The sequence below is a fragment of the Rhinichthys klamathensis genome, unplaced genomic scaffold (genome assembly GCF_029890125.1).
Source record: "Rhinichthys klamathensis goyatoka isolate OS25496 unplaced genomic scaffold, OSU_Roscu_1.1 h1tg000497l_1, whole genome shotgun sequence".
In the NCBI taxonomy this organism is placed as follows: Eukaryota; Metazoa; Chordata; class Actinopteri; order Cypriniformes; family Leuciscidae; genus Rhinichthys; species Rhinichthys klamathensis.
Genome location: NW_026606980.1, coordinates 855,763 through 867,852, shown reverse-complemented (window position 1 = coordinate 867,852; position 12,090 = coordinate 855,763). Strand labels below are relative to the sequence as shown.

The window sequence follows — 12,090 nt, the reverse complement described above, 5'->3', positions numbered from 1 at the left end:
CAACAATTCAAGCTACTCAAACACACTTCTAAACTTGTACAAATCCATTCATGACCCTGTATGAAACGAGACGTTACATATAAATATGTCCTACTCGCAACACGCGAAGTTGGGTTCCGTTAGTTTTTCTGTAAACTGTAATTTATAAATTTAACATAGAAAAGATGTCTATGGTTTATATAAAAATGAATAAATATGAGCAATTTAACTCCGATATTATTATTAGCAAAAGCTCAAAATAAAAAGCAACACACAGGAACCATTATAGAGTGCTTGTTTCCAGTGGGCTAATAATACAGGTGGGATGAAGACTCACATGGGAAAGATGTTTTAGGCTGATTCTTCACACTTTGGCTGACATGAAATATTTTGTTTGACTATTTTCAACTATTATTTGATATTTAACGTCCATTGCTTCCTTCAAATAAGGTAATGGTCTACCTAGGTAGTTGGGCAAATGTCGATTTATATATATATAGGGTAATATATAAATTTATTAAATTATTAAAATGTATTATCAATATATTAAAATAGTTTAAAATTTTTATATAAGGAGATTTTGAATCTTGAGTCTCGCACATGAACTTTAACTCTCACATTCTGCTTCTACAGAATGCTATCCATTAAATGAGTATAACAAGATGGAACCACAAGCCAAACGGAGGAAAGAAATGGACAAATGTGACACTTGGGATGTTCTTCCTGTTCTCTCCGATGAGAAGTCTCGGGACACTGAATTGTTGCCGGCCTACGTAGCACCCATCATCGAGAAAAGAGAAACATCTCGCCTGGTCAAAGAGCTTTCCCTGATCTACCCTCTACCCGGTCTGCAGCACATAAAAAGAGTGAGAGCTTGCAAAGACAAAAGCAGCCCTCATCCTTTAGAGGTCATTGTGTGCTTGGCCAGGGATGTGGCCAAAGGAGTTATGCCTGCTGATCTGCTTCGCTCACAGTCTTTTGACTCCAGTGGTTTAGGTGAACCTTTCCTTGTTGAAATACCTGCCAATCCTTCACTGACCAGACCACAGTTTGAAAAAGCTAGTAAACACTGGCCTACGTCATTTCATGAGGACAAGCAAGTGACGTCTGCTCTGAGGGGCCAATTGTTCACTGGCGATCAGAAAGCTAAAATTCAATACTACATGACGGCAGCTGTCCAGGCTGCAAAATCAGGTCGGAAAATGGGAATGGATGCGGTGGGCGCTGTAATTGTTGACCCAGAATCTGAGAAGATTGTTGCAGTGGGTCACGACTGTAAGCGTGGCGCTCAGCCGCTCCATCATGCTGTCATGGTCTGTATTGATCTTGTGGCCTGTGGGCAAGGAGGAGGCGCCTACAATTACGAGAAATATCCAGCCTGTCAATTTAGCAGCTCTGAGTTCTTTAGAAATGGCTCTAATTCGAAAGAAACTGGTCAGCCTTACATCTGCACTGGATATGACCTTTACGTCACACAAGAGCCCTGTGTGATGTGCGCAATGGCTTTGGTCCACTCAAGAATCAACAGAGTGTTTTATGGAGCACCCTCTGCAGATGGTGCCTTGGGAACCAAGTATAAAATTCATTGCCAAAAAGATTTAAATCATCACTTTGAAGTGTTTAAAGCGGTGATGCTGACAGCATGTGAGGCTTTACACAAAAAGTAATATTTTTTTAGCTGTTCTTAATAGGCAATATTAAAATTGACATTTTAATTTTGTTTTGTAACTCTAGCCAAATATTTTTTCTTAATAGGACCATAATAAAAATTATGGAAATAAAATTGGATTGTTGTCTACATTTAAATATCGTATTTGTTTTATCAAACCAAGGCATGTCCTAAATTTTTATACTGTAGGCATATATATATATATTCACACACACACATATTAATGTTCAAAAATTACAAAAAAATCTAAAATACAAAATAGAATAAAATTTTCTAAAAAAGCAGCACAAGTTTTCAACACTGATAATAATGTTTTTTGAGCAGCAAATCAGCATATTAGAATGATTTCTGAAGGATCATGTGACACTGAAGATTAGAGTAATGATGCTGAAAGTTCAGCTTTGAATCACATGAATAAAATACATTTTAAAATTCATTAACCTATAAAACAGTTATTTTAAATTGTAGTAATCTCACAATATTAGAGTAATTTTGATCAAATAAATGCAGCATAAGTGAACATGATACAAAAACATCTATTACCTAAAAACAAATATTACCAACCTCAAATATTTGAACAGTAGTGTGTATTCTATAATTTTTAGTAAAAGTAAACAACAGGGTTTCTAATACTTTTATTTGTTTGCAGCATGTAATACAACACATACTATGTTCATACCTTTTCTCAAAACAAAAGGACAAAACAATTGGCACAGTTGAGCCTTCAGATAATGTCAAAAGACAAGAAAATGGAAGGATTCAAATAGTTTAATGGGTCTATGTTACAGTTTATCAACTTCAATAACTGTGACACAGAAGAGAGTAAAGAAACATGACGGTTTGCTGAAGCTTGGTAATGATCCAGAGTTTTACAATCACATACTGAAATGGAGTTAAGAGTCAACATGAAACTTTTTGTAATGCATTTCTGATTCAAACAGAAGATAAAACAGCGTAGGGAAGAACTTGATGTTTGGGCGGATGAAGCGGTTAAAAACATTACAAAGAAATGTTCTTTGAAATAATGTGCACTGATAAACTGTGCAAAATGAGTCCAGAAACGTGTATTTAGAAAATAAACAAGTTCTATCTTTAGTTTCGTGTTGACCTTAATGAACGTGAAAGTACTTAAAAGCCTAAACTCTAAAGTTTTGTTAATGTTAATATTTTTTCATTGTCACCTATAAACCCTACGACATTAACCAAACAAAACTATACATAATATTGTGACTGAATAAATATTTTTCAGGAAATCATGCAAACTGAGTTTGTCTCCGAAGCAATGATAACATCAACAAAACTCAAGAAATAGCAGAAAGGTTTCATGGCTTTCAACTGATTTTAAAAACACATGGCATTATTTAAGAATGTATTTAGAAATGTGAAGTGACGCTAAAAGCATTCATCTATCTTAGTGTATCAGCGTTGTGAGCACATTTGTACAAACAAAAACTAATTAACAAAGAAAAAAAATCTTTAACCATGAAACCTGGGCCAGCCCAGATCCACAAGGATCACAAAACAACAAACAAAAACACATTAAATATCTTAAGTTATTAATGCTTGTGGAATTGTCCTCCCCCTAACATATCCCTACAACAGTTTCTCAAGATATATCAAACAAAGAGGCTCACAATTACACAGACTGTACAAAACTGCTAAGTGTACACAACTGCGGTACAAAGTACAAAGGGTTATCTCCTCTCCCACATCGGGCAACAGCTCCGAGTCTGAACCCTGGGCTTTAATACTTGTTTATTCCAAAGATCCTGACTCCATGGAGTTGTGGCAGTTTTGGGATGAGAACACTCAAAAGCGAAGCTGTGTTTATCACAAAATGTGCTGTGTCGTATTTTGTGTAAAAACTGGCGAGAAAATATCTGCGAATAGAAAAGACAAACAAGTGTTATATTTCAAAATCGGTACAGGCTCTTAAAGTGCTTCTATTATGCCATTTTAAAGGTTCCTAATTTTGTTTTCGGAGTCTACCACAATAGGTTTACATGCATCCAAGGTCAAAAACACTTTAATTTTCTCATAATATACATTGCAGTATCACGTCTCTTCTTACAGTAGCCATGTTTCCATCCACTTGTCGATCGAATTTTCTGAAGTTCGGTAAAAAACCTCATGCAAATAAAGCTGGTGAAAGTGTGTTTCCATCAAACGGCTTTAAAGCGGATAAAAACCTGTGCGTAATGACGTCACATGCTGTTTTGCGATCAAATTGGTATATCGAATATGTTTTCCATTCATTTTCTCACCGAATTGCACAACATTCAAGCCAACGTTTGCGAACAAAGTTTTACTAGGCAAAATGGATTGCACCATAATTACGTTTCCATCCGCGTTTATCGCATAAGCCGTATATCGATCAAGATAAAATCCGATGAGACCGATCGTATTTCATTTGAGTCGATATTCATGAAATTCAATCGAATTTCACTGTTTCCATAAGGCATTTTTCATTCGATATCACTTAAAGGAACACTCCGACTTTTTGGGACTTTAGCCTATTCACCTTATCCCCCAGAGTTAGATAAGTCCATACATACCTTTTTCATCTCCGTCCGTGCTATAAGTCTGTTTGACGCACCCACCGCTAGCCTAGCTTAGCACAAAGACTGAATGTAAATGGTTGCAGCTAGCATACTAATCCAAATAAGTGACAAAATAACGCAAACATTTTCTATTTACATGTTGTGATTTGTATAGTCACAGAGTGTTCAAAAATGAGTGTAGCACTGCTACTTGGGCGGAGTGATAACCGCAGCACCTGAGACGCGCTCTCTGCTCCTCACCACGGCTCGTCTCAGGTGCTGCGGTTATCACTCCGCCCGAGTAGCAGTGCTTCGCCTTCAGAGAATATAGTTCCAAGTATTTATACGGTTAAAATATGTCTGTGTCTCATGTGACTTTGTTTTTTGTACACTCTGTGACTATACAAATCACAACATGTAAATATAAAATGTTTGCGTTATTTTGTCACTTATTTGGATTAGTATGCTAGCTGCAACCATTTACATCCAGTCTTTGTGCTAAGCTAGGCTAGCGGTGGGTGCGTCAAACAGACTTATAGCACGCACGGAGATGAAAAAGGTATGTATGGACTTATCTAACTCTGGGGGATAAGGTGAATAGGCTAAAGTCCCAAAAAGTCGGAGTGTTCCTTTAATGCGGATAAAAACGTGTGGATGGAAACATAGCTAGTGTCTGACTCTGAAACAGTTCGATAAAGGATTCAGTCTCTCTAAACCCCTCCTTTCCTACTCTGCTCTGATTGGTCAGATGGCTCAGTCTATTGTAATATGCTTATCGCTCATCAGAAATGAAATGGCCATTACCATATCAGAATTTCAACTCCGGAGACTTCCTAATGCCGAGTTCACACTGCACGATTTTCAAAGTAGTCGGGTCACTGTTCTTTACACTGCACGTCTATCTGGGCTAACATTCATTTGCTGGTGTGTGCACACTGCACGATGGATCGGCGACAGGAGGTTTCACACTGCATGACTTAACAGAAGAAAGAATCGCAGACAACTTCTGTCTGGTCCGCAAACTACGTTTCACAACCAAACGCACTCGAGAAGTGATAAGGAAATAACGCAAGATCACGCGTGCGTGAGACCGGAGTTCTCGCGCAAGACTGAAATTGTTATTAAAAATGATAGCCTGCAAGATGATTGCGATCCAAATTGTCTGTGCACTGATTTGCAGCGAAAAGGAGAGAAAAAAAAGAAGTTTATGCAATGGTGCAGGAGGAAATGGTTGGGGAGACGAGGGGAGCAAAGATTGTGTGTTCTGCAGAGAGTTGGGGGTAAACAAATCATTTTGCAATGTGCTGCTGGTCAAGCACATGTTTGTGCTTGGTTTCTGTTTGATATAATTGTAAATACATCTATTAAAATACTGATATTATGGTCTATATCTCCTCCCTGAACATCCCGCTGCCCTGTTTCTTGCTCTCTCATTGGCTGTAGGTCATCGCCGAAGTAGTTTCTCTCAGATCGCGTCTTTGATAATTCACACTGCGTGATTGTCACTCGCGTGAACGAGCACCGATTTGCCTATGATTTCGGGCATTTGTCTGCGATCTCCGAAAAACCTGTCGGCGAGCGAAAATCGTTCAGTGTGAACTCGGCATACGAAGCCTCAGCTACAACTACATTGTTTGAGGGCGGGACAAAGTAACGTTGATCGTGGATAGCCAATGAAGACCATAGGCTGGCTTTATGCAAATTTGTTACAAACCTATGTATGACTCGTTTCAGGCAGTTCAGAATCAGTTCTTTTTTTATATAACTTCATTTGTCATGCAATTTCAAAACTTTGCAGACCTTTTACATTCACAAACAGCTTTAATACACACTACGTGAAAAGTAATATTTTGAATGACCAAAATATGTCTATAATATTCACTATAACATATTTATTTAACATTTAATTTTTTGGTTTCCTAAGGGGATATTTAGTTCAAAATGTTGCATAAAACTACAAAAACTTACAAAATGATTGGTGAGATTGTAAAGAATTTTCTAGATGATGTGAACTGCACGCCGTAGTCCAGCTGTTCCCAGTGTGTGAGAAGTCTTGCCTTGCCCTGGTCTGGAGTTTCAAATGGTGTGCCTTTCACTGCATGCATAAACACGTACATACCCTGCGGGAAGACAGAAAGATGATCCAAATGACATGGATAGACATTCTCAAAGTTTATAACAATTGGACCTCTTAATATTAAGCTCAAAGAGATAGATGAAGAATGTTTCTTCTGTTTTTGCCCATACAATAAAAATCAAAGAGGTCCAAAACAGCATTTAATTTACTTTCACTGTATTGACAAGAAACATTGAGACATTTTTTTGGATTTCACAGAAGAAACCTAGTAATACAGGTTTGGAACAACAAGTGGGTGAGTAAAAAATACTTTTTGGTTGAAAAAGTATCCCATTTTACTCAAGATTTTGACTAGTCAAGAACAAAGTACTTTGGCCAGATTTATTTTAGTATCATTGAGACACTATTGTAGTTTTTATTAATAGTTTGAATTAGTTTTTATTTTTATATTTTTTCATATACATTTTCATTTTTAGTTTAGTCTATAGTTTATGTTTTTTTATTATTCCAGTTTTAGCTGATTTTTTAAAATTTCAGTTCATGTTTATTTTATTGTTAGAAGTAACAATTTTTAAAAATGGTTTTAGTTAACTATAATAACCCTGACTTTAGCAAGTCTCAAAACGTATCATTGCAAATGAGATTTGAGAGCTTTGACGGGAGGCGAAAATGATAAAAAAAATATTAAATAAATTGGGGTCTTTTCTTTGTGGAAACTATCGGCTTCAGAAGACTTGGAATAAAGACTTTAGATTATCACTCCCTCCTTTAAACCTGGGACACACCAAGCCGATGTCAGAGAACTAGCGGCGACGAAAGCTGACTGTTTTGTCGCCTCTCGTCAGCTGAGTCTCGACCAAAAAAACTGTGCTTGAACAGACCAAAAGGCGACTGTCAACTAGCACTTGCGTTCTGCGCCTGCGTGCAAGTAAATATCTGTCTATATCAGCAGGTATCAATAGTCTATTTTCGTCATTGAAAAAGGGAAACCGAAGCTAAAACTGCAGATATACAAACCGTAAACAAAGCAGCGCTTCCTTACCATTTTGAATATCAATCACACAGATCAGTTTCTTCATTCCAGTCAGCTCTTGTTATTATGAAAATATTAGTGCATTTAAATGCTCAGGTAAGATGACATAAAATTATAACAGCCGTCTTGACTTCTTTGCTCGCTTTCATCCCTTTTGCTATTATTCTCATGTATTGACTCGCTCGCTAAGCTGAACAGCCAATCAGAGTTCCCTCTCTCTCACTGACACAGATTCAACAAGCCGAATTGGCCCCCAAAAAAACCTGATGGCATCCGACTAGAGTAAACGATCCGGAACACACAGAAAAAACTAAGCCGACCGGCACTCAAAAACCGTCGGCTTAGTGTGTCCTGGGCTTAAGAAGCATACTTACAAAATTTGTCTACCAATTCAGGACAACAGAAACATTACAGTAATCCCTATGAATAGCTTCTCTCTTTAATTGTGGTACAAGTTTTCATACATCATGATGTGCCAGAGAGCTTAAACTTGGCCAGTGATGTCATGCTGTTGACCTTGAATCTTTGTGCAAGCGAGTCCTTACATAACAATGCCGCACAGACTACTAAGGAAGCATCAATTGTCGAGACTCCAACTGGCCGCAGGGCACTGCTGAGAAAATGACAACCCATTGACAAGTAGGGGTGGGAATCTCTAGGCACCTCACGATTCGATTCGATTACGATTCAGAGGGCTGCGATTCGATGCTAAATCGATTATCAGAATCTTTTTTGTGTGTGTGTGTGACTATAAATACTTTGCTTTAAAAGTACAAAGTAATGACCCATAAAGAATTAACGTACAATATATTTTATTAACATTGCAAAGAACCAACAGGAAAATACATGTGTGTCTGAACTAGCAGCAGCATATTTGTAGTAAATTAATAATATAACAACGACCGGTAACGTTACAGCCTAGTGTTTTTCCTCCTCTGGCTGGAAACGTGTCATATGGCTTCTCATATGTGTCTTGTTTCCGAAATATTTTAGTTTTACTCTACAAAGCTTACAACTAGTGTGGCTCTTGTCCAGCTCCTTTCCCCCTTCAACTTCAGAAGCCAAAATATTTCCACACGTCAGCTTTTAACGAGGAGGGTGTTTGGATTTGGCGCTCAGCCATCGCGTCCGCGTCTGTTATGTGCACGCCACAGACGGTCCGGCCACTGCACTTCCGCGCTTCAGAGTTCCGTCTTTCGCGTTCCGTCAATATTACGTTATTATAAATATATATCTAATTTTTTTTTTTTTTTTTGAAAATCGATTTTTGACAATTGTGAATCGATTCAGAATCGTCCACATCCGCATCGCGATGCATCTAAGAATCGATTTTTTCCCCCACCCCTATTGACAAGCGAACATAATGGGATATAACAAAGGATTATTCAACAGAGAACACTTACAAAATTGTGAATAACATTTGTGAGGGTCCACACAACAGGAACACTGAAGAAGGGAATGCTCAACAGTACAATGTGAAGCATTCCTACGCCGAGCGCATATGTCAGCCATATCCCCCGACTGTTCATCACGCGGGTGTTTGGGTTCACTTCACTGTGGGCCACGCCGACGTTCATCTTGTTTTTCTGTCAATAGACCAAAAAAAACACAGACAGCAGTGCAAAATGTCAAAAGGGAAATCGCAAGTCGAATAATACAATAATTCCGGATAGTATAAAAAGCTGTACAAGAAATAAAATAATTAAACAAAGAAATAAAATTAGCAATTGTTTTATAAATAATTGCCAAAATTATTTTATTCACAGATTGTTTTAAAATAATTAAAACTGGAAGAAAAAAACCCATTAAATAATTCAGCTGATCAATGAATGTATTTCATAGTAACATATTAATGTGACTGTATTGATGAAGTGTGTTGCGATAAAGTGTTTCTGTTGTAACACTTCAACAAAACTAAACAGTCCATATTGATAAAAGCGCAATTGCTATTTTATTGTTTGAAAAATACTAGTTAAGAGTAGACGCTGTCTTACAGTCAGCATGAGGTCTCGTCTATATGCCAACAAAGCATGTTCACATACTTACAATGGGGTGATTCTTCATAGTACTTTGCCCTAATGCATTACTGTTCATGCCTTCTACGCTTATCCAAATAATTTGCAACAGTTCAGTTCTTCTCTGAAAGAGCAAAGAAGGTAGAAGTGACATTTCATGGCATGTTTGGTTTATCCGTCACAGTAAACAGTTTAGGCAGCTGTTCGAAAGTCAAAGTTCAATGTTGCCTAATATTCAGCGTATTTGTTTTGTTGATTCGCTTATCTCAAGATTTCTCACTAAAATCATTTCATTCACTCATACTGGTTTCTATTTTGCAAGTCTGTTGCTTTGTATATGTATATATGTATATACACTCACCGGCCACTTTATTAGTTACACCTGTCCAACTGCTCGTTAACACTTAATTTCTAAGCAGCCAATCACATGGCGGCAACTCAGTGCATTTAGGCATGTAGACATGGTCAAGACAATCTCCTGCAGTTCAAACCGAGCATCAGTATGGGGAAGAAAGTTGATTTGAGTGACTTTGAACGTGGCATGATTGTTGGTGCCAAAAGGGCTGGTCTGAGTATTTCAGAAACTGCTAATCTACTGGGATTTTCACGCACAACCATCTCTAGGGTTTACAGAGAATGGTCCGAAAAAGAAAAAACATCCAGTGAGCGGCAGTTCTGTGGGCGGAAATGCCTTGTTGATGCCAGAGGTCAGAGGAGAATGGCCAGACTGGTTCGAGCTGATAGAAGGGCAACAGTGACTGAAATAACCACTCGTTACAACCGAGGTATGCAGCAAAGCATTTGTGAAGCCACAACACGCACAACCTTGAGGCGGATGGGCTACAACAGCAGAAGACTCCACCGGGTACCACTCATCTCCACTACAAATAGGAAAAAGAGGCTACAATTTGCAAGAGCTCACCAAAATTGAACAGTTGAAGACTGGAAAAATGTTGCCTGGTCTGATGAGTCTCGATTTCTGTTGAGACATTCAGATGTTAGAGTCAGAATTTGGCGTAAACAGAATGAGAACATGGAACCATCATGCCTTGTTACCACTGTGCAGGCTGGTGGTGGTGTTGTAATGGTGTGGGGGATGTTTTCCTGGCACACTTTAGGCCCCTTAGTGCCAATTGGGCATCGTTTAAATGCCACGGCCTACCTGAGCATTGTTTCTGACCATGTCCATCCCTTTATGGCCACCATGTACCCATCCTCTGATGGCTACTTCCACCATGTCACAAAGCTCTAATCATTTCAAATTGGTTTCTTGAACATGACAATGAGTTCACTGTACTAAAATGGCCTCCACAGTCACCAGATCTCAACCCAATAGAGCATCTTTGGGATGTGGTGGAACGGGAGATTCGCATCATGGATGTGCAGCCGACAAATCTGCGGCAACTGTGTGATGCCATCATGTCAATATGGACCAAACTCCCTGAGGAATGCTTCCAGCACCTTGTTGAATCTATGCCACGAAGAATTGAGGCAGTTCTGAAGGCAAAAGGGGGTCCAACCCGTTACTAGCATGGGGTACCTAATAAAGTGGCCGGTGAGTGTATATATATATATATATATATATATATATATATATTACACACACGTTTCAATTAAAGAAAATATCCACAACAAAATGCCAACATTTATTTTTATCTCATTATTATCATCAAACAAATAAATGCAATAAAAGCAAAACAGACTGAGATCAAAGGCTGAAGTCCAGCTACTCTTAATCATGTAAACATCTGTCAATAACCACTCAAATGATCCTTCCCTAAATATGAATAACTCTTTGATTGAGTAAGAATGTGTAGTATGTTAATATCCCTTAAGACAACAACACAGTTAAGAGGAAGTGAATTGAATAGACATTGCTCCGCTTCGTGCAAACAATATAGACAACCTGCATTTATTTAACAATTCTTAAATATTAGACAGATTATTGTTGCTTGGTATAAGCAGCTGCAGTAAAGTCCATGACACCGATTGAGTTAGCAGCACAGCTACATGACAAAACACTGTCTTATTCCTGCACAGCTCACTGTCTTCTCTCCTTTAACCACTTAAATAACACCCTTTAAATACCCTTATCATCCTGCCTGTACCATGATAGCAAGTTGTTTTGGGGTTTGCGCATGAGCAATGCTCTTATTTTAGCATAAACTGCTTTCATAACACACACCAGTTGCTTTTGTTTAACCCTACTTCCATTAAACAGCGCAAACATCAATTAAAGCTATTCAATCGCCCCGTTATCGCCGGATTAAGCAGCGACTCGAATGACTTGGTTTCATAAGAGATGAGTAACGGTACCTTACGTGCGTTCGGGTGAAGCAGGCTGGAGCGCTGCCGGCCTCCGCTGCGCGCACTGTGGGCTGACTCACCGCACACACACCACTAGCACACACAGGCTATCGCAGCTAACGGGATTAGGACAGCAAATCTCGCGAGATTGACGCCCCACGCCCACTAAAGGCGTGATGTTTACAATGCTACTTACGGAAAGAATCTCAAATCCTAATTTTATGATCATTGAATAAAAAATTGGTTTACTATTAGTGAGTCAGTTGTTTAAAAATGTGGGATTTTTATTCGAACATTTCCAATAATAATAATTTAGTAATTTTAATAATTTAATCAACGTATAAAGGCTAATACTAGAGATTGTTTAATGCTTTTTAAAGGTAGGAACCATGATCCACCGTTGTCTTTCTGTGCATTAAACTGCTGTTTAAAATAAAAACGTCTGTTTCTGTCGCCACAATTTCTTACTG

At 38.3% G+C, this 12,090-nt stretch overlaps 2 protein-coding genes across 3 annotated transcripts; one reads left to right on the top strand and one right to left on the bottom strand.

Annotated features, from left to right (window-relative positions):
• The first annotated feature begins 322 nt into the window (after positions 1-322).
• adat3 (adenosine deaminase tRNA specific 3) lies at positions 323-1,715 on the top strand. Its single transcript, XM_056237734.1, has 2 exons — positions 323-429; positions 613-1,715. The coding sequence occupies exon 2, from the start codon at positions 642-644 to the stop codon at positions 1,644-1,646; it is 1,005 nt and encodes a 334-aa protein (XP_056093709.1). The 5' UTR covers positions 323-429; positions 613-641; the 3' UTR covers positions 1,647-1,715.
• Positions 1,716-2,914: 1,199 nt separating this feature from the next.
• ormdl1 (ORMDL sphingolipid biosynthesis regulator 1) lies at positions 2,915-11,738 on the bottom strand. 2 transcript variants are annotated; one of them, XM_056237762.1, is made up of 4 exons: positions 11,630-11,738; positions 8,702-8,884; positions 6,157-6,308; positions 2,915-3,528 (listed from the first exon to the last, which is right to left on the bottom strand). In XM_056237762.1, the coding sequence occupies exons 2-4, from the start codon at positions 8,873-8,875 to the stop codon at positions 3,393-3,395; spliced, it is 462 nt and encodes a 153-aa protein (XP_056093737.1). In that variant the 5' UTR covers positions 8,876-8,884; positions 11,630-11,738; the 3' UTR covers positions 2,915-3,392. The 2 variants fall into 2 exon arrangements, with proteins under 2 accessions (XP_056093737.1, XP_056093738.1); XM_056237763.1 differs by having other exon boundaries at positions 11,635-11,724.
• Positions 11,739-12,090: the final 352 nt, after the last annotated feature.

Coding starts and splice junctions, on each gene's coding strand:
- adat3 (XM_056237734.1), top strand. CDS start 642: ATGGAACCACAAGCCAAACGGAGGAAAGAAATGGACAAATGTGACACT.
- ormdl1 (XM_056237762.1), bottom strand. CDS start 8,875: ATGAACGTCGGCGTGGCCCACAGTGAAGTGAACCCAAACACCCGCGTG. Junction 6,309..8,701: donor CAAATGTTATTCACAATTTT/GTAAGTGTTCTC, acceptor GTCTTCCCGCAG/GGTATGTACGTGTTTATGCA. Junction 3,529..6,156: donor ACAATCTCACCAATCATTTT/GTAAGTTTTTGT, acceptor TTCTATTCGCAG/ATATTTTCTCGCCAGTTTTT.